Genomic DNA, 18,310 nt, shown 5'->3' with positions numbered 1-18,310 from the left:
TAGATTTAGAAATAGACATAGGCAAAGTAATACTACTACTGTTGTTCCTATAAGGTTAATGTTACAGTTAATGAATGATGATTTTACTCTTTAAAAAAAGTAAATAAAAAATGTGTTCTTTTATGATATGCAGTTAGCTTTTGTGATGAAATTACAAGTTAATAATCAGTGTTGTGCTAAACAAAAGTACATTGGCGGTGACATAGGATATATCGTCAGTGTTAGAAATCCTCCCTGCCGCCTGGACAAATGAACTCCTGACCAGTTCTTTGCAGCAGTCCAACGAGATGAGCCCTTGATTTGTCGGCATGCAGCCAACCTCTCTGACCGGCATGTCCAGACTCTGAGTCCTTGTCATTCAGTGCGCCTGCCCCGGCAGACTACGGCAAAGAAAATGGCACGTGTGTCATTACACTGCACATAGGAAGGTGGGAGGGCAGACTGCGGTGGACTTTGGGCACTAAAAGGCCTTTCTGTCCCATGTGTCTCTATAAATAGAGCTTGTTGACATGCTGTCTCTCCAGTTTGAAATGGCAGCTACCTGACTGAACTCACAATGACAGCCGCAGAGCAAATGTTCCTGCCGTAGGTGCTTGAAGTCCTCCAAATCACCAGATACTGGGCACCATACAGTGACAAGGAGGAGTGTGTCATCAAAACTCTTCTCCATCATGGACAACATTTCCAGCTCAAGTGCTCTGTTTGTCCAGAGGAGTATGTTGAGGCCGAGACTCTGAAGTGCCCCACTGTTCACAGGAGGTCTGTCCATCATGAGACCAGCAGGCTAGAAATCCTCCCTCCTCTGTCTATCATTTACTGCTAAACTTTGATAATCCATTAGAAACGGTTTGTGCCCTTCAGACCAACAACAGTCAAATTACTGTCAAATCCATTATTGTTGGTCAAACTGCATAAAGTTTTGCCCTTTGTGCCACTGTTATGTTTAAATGTCTGACCAAACTTGATGCATTCCATTTCTTTGTGCACAAAATTGCCTTTATTTGACCTGCGAGAGTCGATACGTCTGAGCCATAACAGTTTTCTGACAATCTGGTTTACTGCTAGAGACAATCAAGCAAGAGGCAAAATCTCTGAGAAGAGTGTGTGCCATTGTCTGACGAGTGTGTTTCCATCGGGTCTCATGCACACTCCAGAGTGAAATGACGGCCTCTCACAAAAACTACTTACAGGCAAAACATGGTTCAAAAATGTCAGTCTCGGAGGGTTGCATTAAAACAGTTCTGTGAAGACATGCTTGAAAATAAGAAAAAGAAAAACTGAGACAAGATGTGACTGCAAACATTCAACACTCTCTGGTTAATACTATTACAGCTGTACATGTCCAAGGATGTTGGAGAGGGATCTGCCAACTCAGAAACATTTGTGTTTTTCAGAAAGAGCGTTATTAAGATGTTGCTGCAACATCAATGGTGAGGAATAGGTTGATAGGTTGACGCTAAGGCACTAGAAAATAATGGAAAATATAGAGAAACATAATACTTTTCACTTCACTCAAAATGTGTAAGTGTGTGTGTGTGTGAGAGAGAGTGCGAGGGGAGAAAGACAGACAAAAGGAGGGAGAGAGTAGATAAGTGATACATACAGCTGCCTGTTGTCTCTTTAGCTTGTCTCTGTAATCCTCCAGCTCCTGCAGGTTCAGCTCAGGTGGGAGCTTCTATAATCACACACACACAGAAAGACAAAATCTTATGTTTTTTTTTTGTTTTGTTTACTACAATCCACTTCCACAGCTGAGAGCACCCGAGTCATTTGTTGCCACATACACACAAACACACTCCGTCAGACACTGGTGCGCGTCTGCCTACCGCTCGGTTTGAGAGTCAGACACAAAAATATTTAAAGTAGAACTGTGGCGGCGTTCATGTTACTGTGCTCCGAGCCATAGCAGGGACTTCCTTTCTCCTCTGAGAGTATCTCTGTACTCCTTAGCCTTTTAGCTTCTCACTCTCTCCATCGAAAAACAAAAGGATCTTGACAAATTAATACAAAAAAAGCATGTCATTAATTTTTTTTTTTTTTTTTTTTTTTGTGGCGATATTGTTTGGTAAACAGAAAGCAAACTTCGCTGGGAGAGGGAGATATTATGAATCCAGGGCCCAAAGGATGATAGGTAATTACTTTCCCCTTGACTGAGAGTCTCATTTCAGATGGTGTAGCAAACCCAAGATAAATCTAATGAGATTTCACACCCTTCTTCTGTCGAGAGGATGCAATCCATCAATCCGGGCGTCAACAGACTGCATGCAGCTCAGCAGAAGTGTATGAGACAGCAACTCAGGTGAGAAAGAGCTTTAATGCTGTCAGTCAGTTGAGCTCCAGAGAGTGGGAAACCACACATTTATTAAAGTAGAGCTGTTGTTTTCAGATTTGTTTTTTTTTTTTTTAAGTGGGCGAGGAGTAAACTCAGGAGTAAAGCTGCTGTCATAGATTTACAGGTGGATGGAGTTCACTCAGTCAGTTAGCGGTGTTTGCTCATTCATACAGCCAGACTCTGACCTCCAGTTCATGCTGCACCATGTCAAAGGAGTCGTTAGAGAAGTAGATCTCCTCAATGCTGTTGATGATCTCCTGCTCTGCCAGGGGGTCACTGGAATGCTCCCTCAGCTCCCGCAACTCCTCCTGAAAGAGAGTGAGTCAGACAGATGGACTGAAGAAAGATCTTTTTGAAAACATTTTTATTCCACACTTTAGGAGGTGCTGTGCAAACTGAGGCATTAGTTAAAAGTATATAGAATTTTGCAATTTCCTAAAAGATACAAACAAAACAAAGGAAGTTGTGGAAGCATTTAGGAGAAAAAAAACAGGTGAAAGGAACAGTTAAGGAAGGGAGGAGAGTAATGGAGTAGTGGAGGAGTTTAAGAGCAGAGAAAAGGGTGAAGGTGAGGAGAGGACAGAAAAAATGAACTAAAGGACAAAGGCTTAGAAGGAGGCGAGAGGAGGTGTGCAGTGGGAAAGAGGCTGAGTGGAAAACATCAATCGTGGAGTTCGGCCGGAGACAGCAGTTAGTTTCACTGGACTGATACCATGGGGAAAGCACGCAGTGTTTGCAGGGAGTGGGGAGAATAAAAAAAAAAGAATGGCTAAAAGTTTTCAACAGAGAATTCTCTCCAAAGCTTCCTTTGAGCAACCTTAAAGCCCTATTGATTAACATGCACTCCATCCATCTAGGATTATTGAAGTAAATCTTTTAGATGAAGGCCTTAAAACCCACACAAACCCTTCCTGGCTGCCTTAATGAGCCTGGAAGGAGTCACACGTGAATAGTAAAGAAAATGGTGACTGGGTTAGCAGCAAAGAAGCAGGAGAAGGTGCTGAGGGTTTTTTTTTTTTTTTTTTAAACACACAGCGCTGCAGTTGAAGCTTAATTCATTAAACAAAAGGTCAAAGGAATGAGTCTCAGTGTTTTCAACTAAATGTAACCTAATCCCTCAGTTTTTCCTTTAAGTCACGTGTTTATTCTGTTGGTAAAAGAAAAAAAAATAATTAGAGTGTTTTTCAAATTCAACTTTTGCACATATTGAGCTGCTCATATCTAATCTGGACTGCATGTCGGCCAATCAAACACACGATTTAAAAAAACATTGTCTTTGTTCTTTCTGCCGGATTAACTCTTGAGGTTTAAGTGACTTATATATTATATTTAAAGAAAATATACCCACCCCCTACATAAACATCTACAGACTCCATGATGTTCACCTATTTAGCAGACGACTCCCTAAAAGGTTTCTTAGAAAAAAGTTTGATGGCAAGTCAGCATACTCAGGAGAACACATCACTAGAACGCTCCAACAGTGAGGGCCATTACATGAGTCACAACTTTGCAATGGAACAGACAAGGCAACAAAAGCCCAAGGACTCAGAAAATGGCTCCACAACCAGCACCAACATTTCTTCATGTCTAAACTGCACTGCAGTATGATCAGAGTTAGGCCTCTAACAGGACAAGGGAGGAATCAGGGAACTGAGGCGGTGTGACTGGATGGGGTTTTTACGTGTTTTTAATGAACTAATCCAAATTAAGTGAGAGTTCCAAGCCTTAAGTAAAGGCAGTTATATAAATACACAAACAATTCAGCAAAATAGTCTGTGTACAGGAAATCAATGATGTGTCCAGAGAGTAACATAGTACTCTAATAACACCTGACCAGAAATATCAATTTCTGATTTTTTTTTAATTTATTTAAATTAAAAAGGCGTTACTAAAAATAATATTTTTATACTTCTTGGATGGATTTCTTCACAAATTTAACAAGCTCTTCCTCTGGCTTTTACAGACCTCCCACCAAAGCTCAGGAAAATTGGTTAAGCAGTTTTTTCATCATCTCTCTTCACATTAAGTGAAAGAGTGCTCTGTAAAATTCCTCTCAGAGTTATTTTTTCTTCTGCTGCTGGATCAATACGTTGAGGCTTCAGTGTACGACAGTACTAAAAATAGACCACAGGCTTTCGGAGACGGTGAACCAGTAAAGATGTGGATTAATGGGATAAGTACGAACTTCCTGTATGCACATACAGATCATACAGAATATCTAATTGTTATCTGAAACAGAGTTTTGAATTACTTTACGACAGCAACAACAGCAGATGCTCATTCAAACAGTTGCACACCTGCAAAGACATATTCTGAAGCAGTGGGTCCTCAAATGGGGCCCACGGTCCACATTCGGCCTATGGGCTGTCTATTTGTGGACCATGAGATGACGAGTGAAAGGAGGCCGTTTTCTTTCTCTCCTTCACTTAGTGTTTTGATCTGGTCAGTATGTGTACTGACAGGCTATTAGCTCCAAGGCAGTTTTTACTGCAGTAATGTAGCTATACACTTGATTCACCTTGGTCTTCTTTTTTTTATTATTATTTGAATATTTATTTCAATTTATACCAATTGGGTATGTCCCTAAGAAGTTTCATCGAGTGCAAATGACAGATTTCATGGTATAGTGTATAGCATCATAGTATATATTGTATTTATAACTGCTTTGAAGTTTGAACTTGTTTTTTTCACACTGCTATGAATTTGGAAGACGAACGTCTTTAGGCAAATGTATTGCTTTGTTAAAACCAGGTAAATGAGTGAGCTCCAGCCTGCAGGGGGAAATGTGTGGGTGCATGCATATGATTGGAAGGGAGGAGTAGCAGCAGGAGCACGTAGATCACGCTCCGCCATCAAAAGGGTGGGTGGGAAATGAGCTGAAATGAGAAGGAAAACGAAAATGGAAGGTGGTGAAGAAGGGGAGGGGGGAGAGAGTGAGGAGGATGACTCATCGGTAGCAAAAGTTTAAGCAGAGAAGAAAAAAAGACAAAAAGAATGAGTGGGAAAAAAGACAATGATGAGGTTGGAGTGAAGACACTGCAGTGGAGAGAATTTCACTTCTCCTCCCTTTACTACGTGCTTACCTCTGGAGATGTGTAATGTCTTTAAAAAAAACCTTCAAGTTATGACTCAACCAAACAGCTTTTTTGTAAAGAAAACGTTCCATTTGCGTAAACCAGCCGAATAAAAAGAATTTTCTTAAACAATAAAAAAAAATCACAATGTCCGGGTGTCAGACTTTTATCCCACTTTGAAGGACGACGTTCCTCTTTTCTACAAATTAACACATTTCTCATCTGGTTGCCGAGGTTTGAGATCTCTTTGTATCCAAAGTGCAAGACTTTTCAAAAACAAAAAAATCAAAGCAGATATCCATCTGGAGAGCTCATTGAATTTGGTAAATCAAGCACAGAAACAACAAAGGTTCTCAGCAACACAAAGAACTGAAAATACAAATGGGAGGTTCAAGGAGAATCCTGAGAGACCGAGGACGCAACGGATGTGATGCAGAAAATAAGACCAAGGGCCAATTATCTTCAATAGGGAATCATTCATTAGATGAACAAATCAAAACCACATTCTCGCTGTTATCAGAACTGAATTTGTATGCTTTGCAACTGGGTGTACAGTAAGTCCTCAAGTTCCAATGCAGTCATCTTTGGGATGCTAGAAAAAAAAAGCAAATGTTCAGTTGAACAATGTAATTATACTGTTAGATTCCAACAAGAAATTTTAATTGGACGACAGGGATTCAACGTTGATAGGTTATAAGGCAATAACAACCAGGCTTTAAGATAACGTGTGAAGGTTTCAGATCTCAAGGTCTGTAGATTTTTAATGACATCGAGGAGAAATCTGTGTTTGTAGAACGGCATTAAAGGAAGATCACAAGGCAGCAGCACAGACGACAACAGGATTCAGATAACTAATCACATTTAAAAGCAGGAACTAATACAGAGACCTGAAGACACATGGCCAGAAGTTATTTGTGTTTTCACCACAAGGTGATGCTACATAGAAACACCACATCTCTGGCATTAAAATGTAGGGAATCCCTCCAATACGATCAAACAGTATGGCAAGTGAGAGGAACCAAAAGTGTCTGTGTGTTAATCACCTGCTTATCAGAGTGACTGTGCTCACCTGTACTAGCTTCACCTTTGACCCTGGAGCCCTGGAGTTTTTCCTGTGCCTACCCGACCACAGGCAAAAAGCTGCAGCAGGAAAACTTAAGGCAATATACAGTAAAGGTTTCCTGCAGGTGCGGAAGCTCAGGAAAAAAGTAACTGGAGACAAATCTACTGAGAAATGATGGCGTGGCGTACTGTATAATGTACTTTAAAGTAGGCTGCTGCAGGAATACGTGTCGCTCTGCATGCTTCTGTCAAAATTTCAAATACAGTACATTTGCAAAACTGTTTGTCTCAGGTGAACCAAGTAATTTATCTCCTGCAAATTTTACATCCGGATGGTTTCTGTTTATCAAGAAAAATTAAAGAACCCCATCAATAATAGTTTTAAATAAGATAATTCACACTAGACTGACAGGAATGGATCCATATTATAGATCTTTTCATTTCCAGGCTTTAAGTAGGCTAACAGAAGCCAGGATTAGATTCACCATCATCAAAATTTTCACTCTCTGCTACGTAATTACGTCCTGTCTTCAGCATGCCATTATGTTGTGAAATCCTGTCCAAGAAACCCCCCAGACCCAGTGGCAGGTGTAAAGATGTTTATCTCACAGCCTTCATCTTGATGTTCATATACAGAAGTCCACAAAAATGGACCGGAAATGTGTACATGTGAAGTATTGATGAAGGAGTGCATTCAGCCTCTGTTATTACTCACTGTGTATGTACAGTTTTAGACTGGGTACAAAAAATGAACTAACACTGGCCCCTGCTGGAAATAGTGAGAACTGTATAAATAAGAACAGTTTCACCCATCGCAAGGAATACTGCACTTTAGTCCATATTTTTATTATTATTATTATTATTATTTGCCCCACAAAGACTTGAAGGTTGACGTGTATTTCTCACTCAAAGACTTCTAACAGTAGCAAGTTAACAAGTCCATAAAGTTATTTGAAATAAAGCTCAAAAAACCTTGCAGTATTTGCTGAAATACTTAAACAATGTGTGCACTGTAACACAAACAACAATCTGACTACAATATTATACAAATTATGGTTTAATGAAGGTAATCTACAGAGCTCATATCTTTATATAAATAGGGGTGTTTTATTTATTTCCTTTGTGGTGCAGCAAAGTAAATACAGCTAACACATAATAACCTCAAATAATAGTCACCTTGTTCTGGTTTAACACACAATACGTACTTGTTTGTAGTGCACACATGTGAGATACAGGGCTAATTAAAAAAATAATAATCCAGATAGTTAACAATACATTTAGTACACTAAAATGAACATGATACAGCAAACAGTATTTTGCAAAATTTAAATTTAGTTTGTTAAAAATATAAATACAAAAGGGCAGCATTGAATATCCAGTTTGTCCACTAACAATTTAAATCCATCTGAAAGACAGGGAGCAGTGTGTGTCCTGTGAAAAGGCAACCTCACCCACTTCCATTGGGGCTCTAATTACTACTTACTGCTAAATGGTTGGTTATTTAATCAGAGCTTCATCTTTGTGACTAAAAGGTTGTTTTTCTAAGTCCAGGTGAAACAGAGCAGTATTATCTTTTAGCCTTTGTGCTAACAGACTGCACACTTCTAAATAAAATATATTTTTCCCTCCCTAAACACTTTAGCATTTTTGTGTTGTCCTGCAAAAAACCCAATATGTCACAAAAAGAACAGGTGTTCATGGCCACATCACAGCGGCATTAAAAGAATGCTGAGTGTGCAAAAAAAAAAACAGTACTGTGGAAAATGAGGAAATGAATGCTTCGCTGAATCAACCTGCACTGTGACTAAACAGACCAGGTCACCTCTCAAATTCCACACAGCAACATTAATACAGTAGAAGTCCAGGGTCATTGTGACCGGAGAAATTCAAAGCACCAGCAGTGCATAGAGAGGGAAGAAAATAAAAGGGGTTTTATATTACTGTGAACAGAGTGCACTCCTTCACTCTGTCAGCTCTTGACAAACTGACTGTGTACAAATGCCTAATGACAAACTTCAATGACCAAGAACAACTGATTAGGTTTCCAAGGTTTGTGGGAGCAGTTTATGTTTCGCACCGTCAGAGACAGGACCGATGTGAAACGTGTGCCTAAGTGATACAAATGGGAGGCTTCACACTTGCTACACACACTACTATCAAGAAAACCTATGGCTGCGATGTGACCTGTGCTATGATGCATAGGATAGCACAAAACAGGACACTGAACGGAACATAACACATACTGTTGTTTGACCATTAACTGGTAGATACAGCATTCCTATAGATTACGTTCTATTAACTGGCCACTTGATTAGGTACACTTTGCTAGCAACCTAATGTCTTGAGGACTTTCTTGAGAACCAAAGATGTTTGCACAATTCCTTAAAGACATCAGTCTCTATTGACATAATCAAAACACACATTTGTTGCAGGTTTGTCAGATTCACGGAGAGGTCATTTCTGTACTGTGACAACAGCATGTTCACAAACCTAACCTATGATGGTGTTTTGTTTGTGGCCAATTTGGTGCTGGACGCAGGGAGCAGGTGATTGGTCCACTATGGCCCTTAAAGCATCACTGTGGTTAGTAACAATGTTCAAGGAGGATGTAGCATTTAAGATTAAGATTAAGAGTATGCTCATCTGCAGTAATGAACCCAAGAGTCCTCTGCTGCAGTAGCACACCTGGTTCAGTTAAAGATGTTGTGATTTCAAAGATTCTCTCTTGCATAGATCGCTAATCTTCCTGTAAGTCTTGACCAATCTGGTCATTCTACTCTGACATTAACAAGTATTAATATGATATAATATAAAAGAAGAGCTTACCTTGCTGGGGATCCTCAGGTTCTCCACAGGACTAAGGTCTGTCATGCTCTCCTGAGGACTCTTCAGGCCCTGTCAAGAAAACACAGTCACTGTACCGTCTTCATTAAGTCATATTAAACCCTGGTTTTCCTTAACTGCAAACCCTAATAGTTATCGTTCAATAACGTGAAAAGGATTAACCTGACGTGCAGTTTTTTTCAGGGAACATTTCATTGTGCTGTTGTGTTTTCAGTGTAATGTTACTGCTGTGCAAACTGAGAACTTCCCCATCATCTCTGTACAATGCCCTTCCCCGTTATCACGTTTCTGTGATATTAAAATGCCATGATGAAATCATGGCTATGACAGCGCTCCCGTGTTGAAGCGGATCGTTGTCCCGTTGCTATTGACAACCGGCTGTTAATAATATGTGTATATCTGAATCAAACGACGAGCTGTCACGTTAGCCTTTTAGCTTAGCCCAGCTATTCGCAGCTGTTACATTTAAACCGAGGACTTCGGGTCACTTTTAGTCACGGCTGTATTCACCTGCCGAGTCATGAGGGACTTGATCTTCTGCATGGTTAATCCACACACAGTCCGTGGACAGAGAAGAGGTTACAAGTCAAGGTTCTGCTCTGTTGTTGACGCTGTACCTCCCTCACTACTCAAGGGAAGCCATAGTGGATTGTCACGTGATTGGAGAGGTAGTGGCGTCAGTAATCACAAGGCATTGTGGGAAATGAAGACTTTACTTACTATAATAATTTAAATTGGTGTTTATAATAATTATTATTATTATCATTATTTTTATTTATTTATTTATTTTATTTATTTTATTTATTTTTATTTTTATTTTTATTTTTATTTTTATTTTTATTTTACAAACCATCTCAAATACACAACTGTATTTTATAACTTAAATTTTATTTAACTATTAAGAAAATAGCTTAGTAAAATAGCTTAATTATTATTTGTATATGCTGTTGTAAATAATGCATTCATTATTTATTTATTTATCCTAGCATAGCTTTTAGTTCCTAGTTAATGAGAAATGTGTTTAAAAATTAAATCAAATCACAAAAAAGGAATTGTGTTATATATTGTGTGATGTATATTTTTAAACACAAATTGATTCAAGCTGGAAAAAAAACACATTGCCATCGGATGACAAGGTGTTATTATGCCCTTGGGTGTTAGTATGAGCAGTGTTTGGTTAAAAGCAGGTAGCATAAAGCCGACATAAGAAGCTGGGAAAGCTAGTTCCTGGTTAATGATGCCTCAGGGTATTTCCAAGTCAAATGAAGGTGAGGTCACACTGTTAGGAGAATTTACTCCACTGCTTGTTTGTTACACACTCATCTACAGCCCAGAGCCTCTCCCTTAAAGCATACACTGAGACGGAACAGATGGCAGCCAGAACCCGGAGATGCCGCCACACAGACACATGCTCCGTGCTCCGTTGGTCAGTTCATAAACTATAACCGGAGCAGCATGCTGTTTTGCTGGAAATAATCAAAATAAAATATTGATTTATACTTTTGTATGAGAATAAAAATGACACAATTATATTAAGTTCAGTTTTAAACTTATCAAATATGTCCAAAAATTTGTTATGGATTTTGAATAAATACCAGTGACATATTGGACACAACTCCGCTTCTAACACTTAGCAGGAGGCCGACTGCTGCTATTAGGACAAGACAAAAAGATAACACATAACAGTCTTCAACATGCAGTTAAAAACAACAATGTTATCCTTTCAGAAAAATGTATTTCTGAATTTTTTTTTTTTGTTTTGTTTTTACAAAAATGTCAACATAATTTTAAACTTTAAGTTAATTTTGAACCTGCTATCTTGCCTGACAATTTGGTGAAACGAGAAAACTTCTGCTGTGCCTAAACAGTAGAATAATTATTAGTGTTTAAGTGATAAATCTGTCACCTGAGAAAGAGTCATGGCACCATTGAAATGAAGCGGAAGAAAATTCACTGTTGTCAAAACATGACAAGAACTGGGCAAAAAAAAGTGTTCTCCACAAATTCAGAGAAGGATAGGGGACAGATAAACAAAACCTTTTGACAAAAACACTGAGAAAACTCCACCTGGAGGATATGAGTAAATTAATAGTAAATTAAAACCAATGGGTGGTTGTAGTCCAAAGAAAGAGCCAAACTAAAAAGATAAAGATAAATAAAATAAAATGTTTTCTCCTAATTGAATAGACAAACGCCATATTCCATAATAGTAAACATTTTTGTCTTTATTAAAGTACAAAAAGACAGGCAAGTCAATGCAAACTGTACAATAATTTAGTCGTTATTACTCATACTTCATCGTATCCAAGTTAAGCAGGTGAAATGCTACATTTGGTGACACTGAGTTTGTGAAGGAATAAATACATTACAGCAAAAAGAACACAGATATATAGAACAGCACGTCCTGTATAGAGAATCTGAAGTGTCAATCATGTACAATATATACAGTACATTCAATCTAAATATATTCTTAATACGAGGAGAATCTATTCATCCTAATACTTCTCATAGAATGAATCGATCATTTAGACAGGTAATAAATAAGCAAATTGAACCTTACTTAAAATTTAAACAATAAATTAATTTAAAGTGTCTGAGCTTAGGTACTCTGAATGTGACCGTAGCATCGATCAAAGTCAGGGTAGCTACTGCATTTCTAAATCGGATCATTTTTTAATAATTTCTTTTTTAAATATCAATGTGAGTTAACCTCACTCTTAAAAACAAACCATTCATTCGCACATTGTCATCTCACAATGTAATGTAAAAGTTATTTAACAGCTGTCCTGACCTATGGACAGCAGCAGTGCACAGTCAGATAGCGTACTCACCCTCCTTTCTTTCATCGCTTGTGGCAATACAGGTAGGTCACAAAAAACGTTCCAGACTTTTACAACAGAGACTTAAAGAAAACGAAGCTACACAGAGTCTGTCAGTGGAGTGACTGAGCCTTGACACCTCAGCACTCACTGAATATCACTACAAAAAGCTGTGACTGGGGGCCTCTGGGACATGTCGGATCACATCGTAAATGGTGGTGTGTAAATCCTGAGCTGACTCCAGGCGGGACAGAGATCTGCAGGACACCTGCAGGGCAGTAGCACAGACAGACAGACAATTCAGACAGATATTCAGAGAGAAGGAAGGATTCTGAGATGTCCCACGAGATAATACCTGTGTGGACTCCATTTTCCCAGGTATGGAGACAAACTCGTAGATGCCAAAGTCTTCTGTGGCGTCTTCGTGACCTGTTGATATACCGTTAATTAATATCAGAGGATACGATCAATAAAACTGTCAAGACAAAAGTGAAAAGGTCATAAAACCACACACTGTTTTACTACACTGTTGACTCGTACATTAGTAATTAGCCTGAGGCTAATTTTAACCAGTTCTTAAAAAACACAACCCTGACGTTTGTTCCATGATATGAGATATAATGTTCGCAAAGTTTGGTGTAAATATTAAATATGTTAAAATACGTATGTAAATTTACACATATGCATGTAAATTTTGTGCGAATATTTTCATCTAAGAAGAATAACGGTAACTAGGGCTATAGTAGTATTTTACCTGATCGATGTGGTTTTTTCTCCTCTGTTATTGGTCTGCCGAAAATGCACAAACATATTGACATCAGTTTATGAAAAATGTGGATTAAAGGCACATTAAATTAAATAGTGTTTATTAGAGTTTGTATTACCTGTTGTAGATGCTCATCAGAACTGTAGTATTGAAGAGAAGGAGAGAAACAAAGGAATATGTGTCAAAATGAGCCAATAGGTAATTGTTAGGAGTTTTTTACACTATCTATACTTCCTATACAAGGTTAGGGTTGTTGCATGATCCAAAACAGTCACGGTGTTGATACAGAGCAATTCTGCTACAATAGCCACGTGATGTAGTTCAATCAGCACTTGTAAACAGTCGTCTTGGTTGAGGTAATAGATATTTATTTACAACAAGGGCAAATCACCAAGCATTTGAAATCCAAAGATCATAGTGGTAAGATGAACACTGCTTTACCTCTTTTGGGATGGCAGGAACCCCTGAGGAGAAACAGCAGCATACAGCCAATGATGAACAGTGAACACACAGTGATGACTGCCAGTGGTGAGACGAAGCCACTCTGCTGCATTTGTTTCTCTTTATCTGCAAAAACACACAGGAAACAGTTAATAATGATAGCAGTACATTGAGGAACATGAAACGGAGGGTGGGGGGGAGCTGGGGGAGTTCTCTCAGCCCATCACCAGTGAAAGGTCTTCATGCTAGTTTGTTTTTCAGTTAACCAGTTAGGTTAAGTTATTATTCTGAGAACACTGGTGACTTTGCACTTATGTTTATAACAGTAACTAACAGTTTTCTCTGTGGTTCCTGGTTTTACTCACATGACTCAGGTCATCCTAAAAAAATCATGATTATGTTTTGTATGACAGACAAGAGAGTCCATTAGAAAACAAAGGATACTTTGAGTCTGGAGTCATAATTTCCCACTGCTATTGAAGACTAGAAAATAGTTTTATTTTAAATTACTTCCCAAACCAGTGGAGCAACCTTAAAATCTTACAAATATTATATTTACAAAGTGTAACAATGTAAATAATGTGGGTGTGATCAGGGACCAGTGTGTAACAGGGTCAGTTTTGGAACATTGGCGCTTGACTCTGAGGTAGTTAAAATGAATACTGCCATGAGTCTATATTACTCAGTAAACAATGTTCCCAGTCACAGTCAGTATCAGTCATGAGCCTGTCTCAGCATCACCACGACAACATGGCCATGTCATATTCAGTGCACAGAGAAAATCCACATGCTATAAAACTTGGTCAACAAACACAACAGCTGTGAGTCTGTGTTTACTTTCCCAGCCTCTCAACTCCAATACAGGCTGCAGGCACAAGAGCCAAGCAACAGGAACCAAACCAGTTTTTTTATCTTATTTGAAAAACTTGTTTTTTACTTTGCCTCTGTTAAAAAGACAGCTTATTTCTATCAGTTTGGATATAAGGAGCTTCACATTATTACAGTAAATGCAGAGATCTTATAATTAATTCACTGTTTCTCAATTCAAGTATTTCCCTTTATCCCACCCTCAACCCACCTAAGCTGGCCACCACCAGAGTGAACTGGGCCTCGTCCTGTTTCTGTGTCATGTTGTTAAAGGCCCGGCACAGGTACTCTTCAGCCTGGGCCAACTGGTAGAACACCACCTCCAGGCGAGGGCCGAAGGTGATGATCTGAGTGGAATTGTGACTCTTGGAGATCCAGACGTAGCTGTTGGGTGGGTACGAGTCCGCGCGGCAGTCGAAGAAGACCAGCTCTCCGGGGTTGATGGTGAACACCTCGCCGGTCCTCAGGCCCTGAGCTGTGTTCACCTCCAGATTGTAGGGGCCATCTGCAGGTTTGGAGCAACATTACAGTTTGACGCTTGGACAGACTGCAGTGGATTAATGACAATTAATCATAAATAATACTGATTATAATTGAGCATGATTACTCATAACAGATCAACATTCCTACATAAGACAAAAATATATTTTTGTCCCTTTATAACAGGGGTCTTCAACCTTTTTTTTCAAAGAGCTATTTTTACAAAATAAAAAAGAGCTACTAGTGTCCAACAGGAAATATAGGGAACAACACATGGTGATAGTTGAGATACAGAGTGACTGGAACAGAACCTGAGTGTGAGCAAATACAAAGGAGGTATTTTCACTGTTCATAGTCGAGCCTTGCTCACTGCAGGATGCTGCTGAATCTTAACACAAACACACTTTGTCTATGCAAACAGCGATGATGACAGTGATAAGTGTACTGGTAGTGCAGTTCTCACTGCCAAGTGTGCCCGACACACCCACAGTTCCAATAGCCCTGGCTGAGGATGGTAGAAATCAATGACACAGGAAGACTGTCTGGGACGTTCAGCCTCGTACTTCGACAGGTTGGAGACTCTAGTTTTTTCAAATCTGTCTATAAAGTAGAAAATAGTAGTTCTGGCCGATAATACTATTTCCATGCAAATATCAAGCTTGAACAGCCATGTGTTTTCAGCGCCCTCCAGACATTTACATAGAACCTAGTTCTTCAAGGAGAACATTTACTGTGAGCTGTAAGGATTAGAAAGGACGGGTTTAAAGAGTGGCAAATTGAAGACATTTGCCAATTGTTTCTTAATATTAGGTCAGTGTGGGTTTAAAGAGTGGCAAATTGAAGACAGTCCAAATAATATTTAAACCTGTTTCTTAATATTAGGTCAGTGTGGTGGGCTTGTCAATGTTTTTGATCAACAGTTTTTTCTTAGATCACAATATCCATCCCATTTTTCTATAAAAAAAAACACCACATCTCTGTGTCAGGGTAGAAATCTGAGGCTGAACATTGGGTTCATTTACTCACAGTAGACACTGAGTCCCAGGCTCCTGCTGTGTCGACCCTGGCTGACTGCATTACTAGCCACACAGTGATACGTCCCCCTGTCCTCCTTCTTCGCGGGGCTAATCAACAATGTGGAGTTGTCCTTCGAGAAGTGATATCTGTCGCTGACGCCCAACGGAACATTGTCCCTCAGCCACTGAAACACAACTCTGGTCCCTCTCTCCACAGAGCAGGTCCAAGTAACATTGGCTTTGTCTTCAATGACTGCATGGGTGGGGGACTTCATAATGACTGGACTGGAAACAGGGACTAAGATAAAAAAAAAAGATGGGTTTAGGACTCTGTCTGTTACATATCAAAAAGATCATCATCACAGCAGAACGGAGACAGAACAGAACTCACCGTCCACTGTCACCTGCACCATCCTCTCCTCCTTCATAACCAGTCCCGTCCTGTTGTGGAACTCTATGTTGAGACTCAGATGATAATCCCCTTCATCGTCCCGCTGTAGTTTATGGATCAGCAGAGAAAAACTGGGGACCTTTAACAGGAGACGCTCGCGGTACATCATGTTACGGATTGTGGCGTTCTTGGTGAACGTCACCAGTGTGGTCCTGGTGCCACTGGGCCTGGTGTGAGACCACGTCCCCTGAATATCTGCTTTGTCCAATGTGAAACGAGTCTCCACTGCCAGAAGCAGGGACTTCCCCTCTGTGCCATGGTGGACTAATGACTGGATGTAGATGAACTCAGAGCTGACCTCTGTGGACATGGAGGTGATGTGGGAAGGAAACAGAGTCATTACTATAAAAGGCACATCATTACAGTTTTAGTAGCGCTGCTGGAGCTGCAGGTCAGTAGGTGATGCCACTGTTCACTGCCCAGTGTAACCAACGTATATCCGAGTCACCAGAATGTCCATGTCCTCAAACTGTAGAGTTAATATTGACCCAGATGACTGGCGTGTCGATGTAGTCAGGCAAGACGAGGCAAGCCTGACTCTTTCATCCCATATTCTCACAAAACAAATACCCGCGCTTAAGGTTACTACCTAACTGCTGATCTGTTGCACCTCACTGTTTAAGTCCATGGTCGGTAACCAGGCAGTTTGTTCACTGGTAACAGGCTGAAAACAATACAACGCAGTAGGCTGCAAACATGAAGTCAGTGAACCTGTCCTTAGGAAGTAAGTATTTCAAATGCGAATGTGAGAAATATATTTTGAGAAGCTGCCCACTGAAAGCTACTAGACATTATATTATATTAGAATTTTTAAAAACATAGTGATGTTATCATGACATCATTTTGAAAATAGATTATACTTTCAGGGCACAGAACAAATATTAATCTGCAATATTTTTTTTCAAATTTTTTTAGTAGTTAATGCAGACAGTATTTTTAATTTAGCTGATGAAAACCTGATTGTGGCTTAACAACTAGAACTTAAATACTTTTGTCATTTGTCTTTACCGTGCTAACTGCCCTTTGTTATGCTTTTATGTTATGGTATGTTTTTCTAATTTCTAAGATAGATCACGTATTAATGTTATATATGTGTGTATATTCATTTATTTATTTATTTTTATTTTGCCAGTTAACATTTCTTAAAATGTATTTAACTTTAAATGTTGTACATAATTGCATTTTATCTCCATGTGGGCTGAAGCAGCAGCTGGACGGTACTTTGAGTTCCATTTGTTGTAAATAAATGGTCACTGTCTCAATATATAGATGTAATTGAACGTCTTGTTTTGTTAATAACCAGTTCATCAGTTGTCATCGGTGTAGTTACATGATAATCAACAACTGAAAACAATTTGTTCTTGCGACCCTTTGTCTGTGTGTGTGTGTGTGTGTGTACCCTGATTAGCATAAGTGTGCCTCAGTTTACAACAGCTGAGATCTGGTGAAAAGGAAAACTGAGGAGGCATGTGCCGAACCCGCTGCTGCACTGTTGTCCCAAAACAATTAGGATTAGAGTGACAAAGGTCTTTGAGGCACACACACACACACACAGACACATGCAGAGAAGCACCTGCCTCTTATCACCCTCACAAACATGCCACTTGTTTGGACACTAAACAAAGTCAGCCGGACTAGCATCAAAACACCGACCTCCTGTTCATGGAAGGTTGATGAAACAAACATCACTGTATGAAGAGAGGGCATGTTTGAGGGACTTCCCTGTTGGATTAATCTGATCATGTGAGCTAAGATGTTATCACTGAGTCACTGACACGTGACCCGGGTCACTTCTCCTTTCCACAGACCCCGTCCTTGTGTCTTCACTAAAAGAAATGCTAATTATAAAAAGTCACACAGCCATGACTGTGGAGTGGAACAGGTGAGAGCACGAACACTTACTTGGATTTGCATTGACAACAGCTGCATTGAAGTATTTCAGCACTAAAAAAAAAAACTAGTTTTGCTTGTGTTTATTTTCCCCTAAATATGCTGGACCTGGTGTTTTAAGGTCAGAGGACGTCACAAGATTTTAAAAGAACACCATGAAAACCTTCCAAATGTCAACCTCAGCAGACACAGTGACCACAGGAACTGGAGCAGAACAACAGCCACAGCTGAAACACAGCATCCTGACAGGACCACACAAACCTCACCT

The 18,310-nt window shown here is 39.5% G+C and overlaps 2 protein-coding genes and 1 long non-coding RNA gene across 8 annotated transcripts in view; 1 reads left to right on the top strand and 2 right to left on the bottom strand.

Annotated features, from left to right (window-relative positions):
- Positions 1-10,073, bottom strand: part of vps50 (VPS50 subunit of EARP/GARPII complex) — a 62,633-nt gene extending 52,560 nt beyond the window's left edge. For 2 of the 6 annotated variants that reach the window (XR_003052642.1, XM_025065101.1), the window contains exons 1-4: positions 9,823-10,071; positions 9,295-9,363; positions 2,518-2,640; positions 1,604-1,675 (exon numbers count right to left, since the gene is read on the bottom strand). Coding sequence is in view for 5 of the 6 variants with exons in the window: in XM_025065101.1 (XP_024920869.1) it covers positions 1,604-1,675; positions 2,518-2,640; positions 9,295-9,363; positions 9,823-9,855 (297 nt within the window). In the remaining variant the exon portion in view is untranslated. Of the gene's footprint in view, positions 1-1,603; positions 1,676-2,517; positions 2,641-9,294; positions 9,364-9,822 lie in introns of all 6 variants that reach the window. The other 4 variants (XM_017041365.2, XM_008331314.3, XM_008331316.3 and 1 more) reach the window with 4 other exon arrangements.
- Positions 10,074-11,516: 1,443 nt separating this feature from the next.
- Positions 11,517-16,628, bottom strand: hepacam2 (HEPACAM family member 2). Its single transcript, XM_008331327.2, has 8 exons — positions 16,093-16,628; positions 15,712-15,999; positions 14,417-14,710; positions 13,339-13,464; positions 13,016-13,037; positions 12,886-12,920; positions 12,487-12,560; positions 11,517-12,399 (listed from the first exon to the last, which is right to left on the bottom strand). Exons 1-8 carry the CDS (start codon positions 16,490-16,492, stop codon positions 12,292-12,294), a joined length of 1,347 nt encoding a protein of 448 aa, XP_008329549.1. The 5' UTR covers positions 16,493-16,628; the 3' UTR covers positions 11,517-12,291.
- Positions 16,629-16,806: 178 nt separating this feature from the next.
- LOC112488555 (uncharacterized) lies at positions 16,807-18,304 on the top strand. The gene is made up of 3 exons (XR_003052742.1): positions 16,807-16,876; positions 17,959-18,034; positions 18,164-18,304. It is a non-coding gene; the product is annotated as an uncharacterized LOC112488555 (long non-coding RNA).
- The last annotated feature ends 6 nt before the right edge of the window (positions 18,305-18,310 follow it).

The sequence above is a fragment of the Cynoglossus semilaevis genome, chromosome 18 (genome assembly GCF_000523025.1).
Source record: "Cynoglossus semilaevis isolate Cse_v1.0 chromosome 18, Cse_v1.0, whole genome shotgun sequence".
In the NCBI taxonomy this organism is placed as follows: Eukaryota; Metazoa; Chordata; class Actinopteri; order Pleuronectiformes; family Cynoglossidae; genus Cynoglossus; species Cynoglossus semilaevis.
This window is presented reverse-complemented; position numbering and strand designations above follow the sequence as displayed.

What these genes read in the sequence shown, in the direction of transcription:
- hepacam2 (XM_008331327.2), bottom strand. Translation starts at nt 16,492, where the DNA reads ATGACTCTGTTTCCTTCCCACATCACCTCCATGTCCACAGAGGTCAGC. An exon ending in CCTGGGACTCAGTGTCTACT is followed by an intron (nt 14,711 to 15,711) that starts GTGAGTAAATGA and finishes CCAAACCTGCAG; the next exon opens with ATGGCCCCTACAATCTGGAG. An exon ending in GAAAAAACCACATCGATCAG is followed by an intron (nt 12,561 to 12,885) that starts GTAAAATACTAC and finishes GTATATCAACAG; the next exon opens with GTCACGAAGACGCCACAGAA.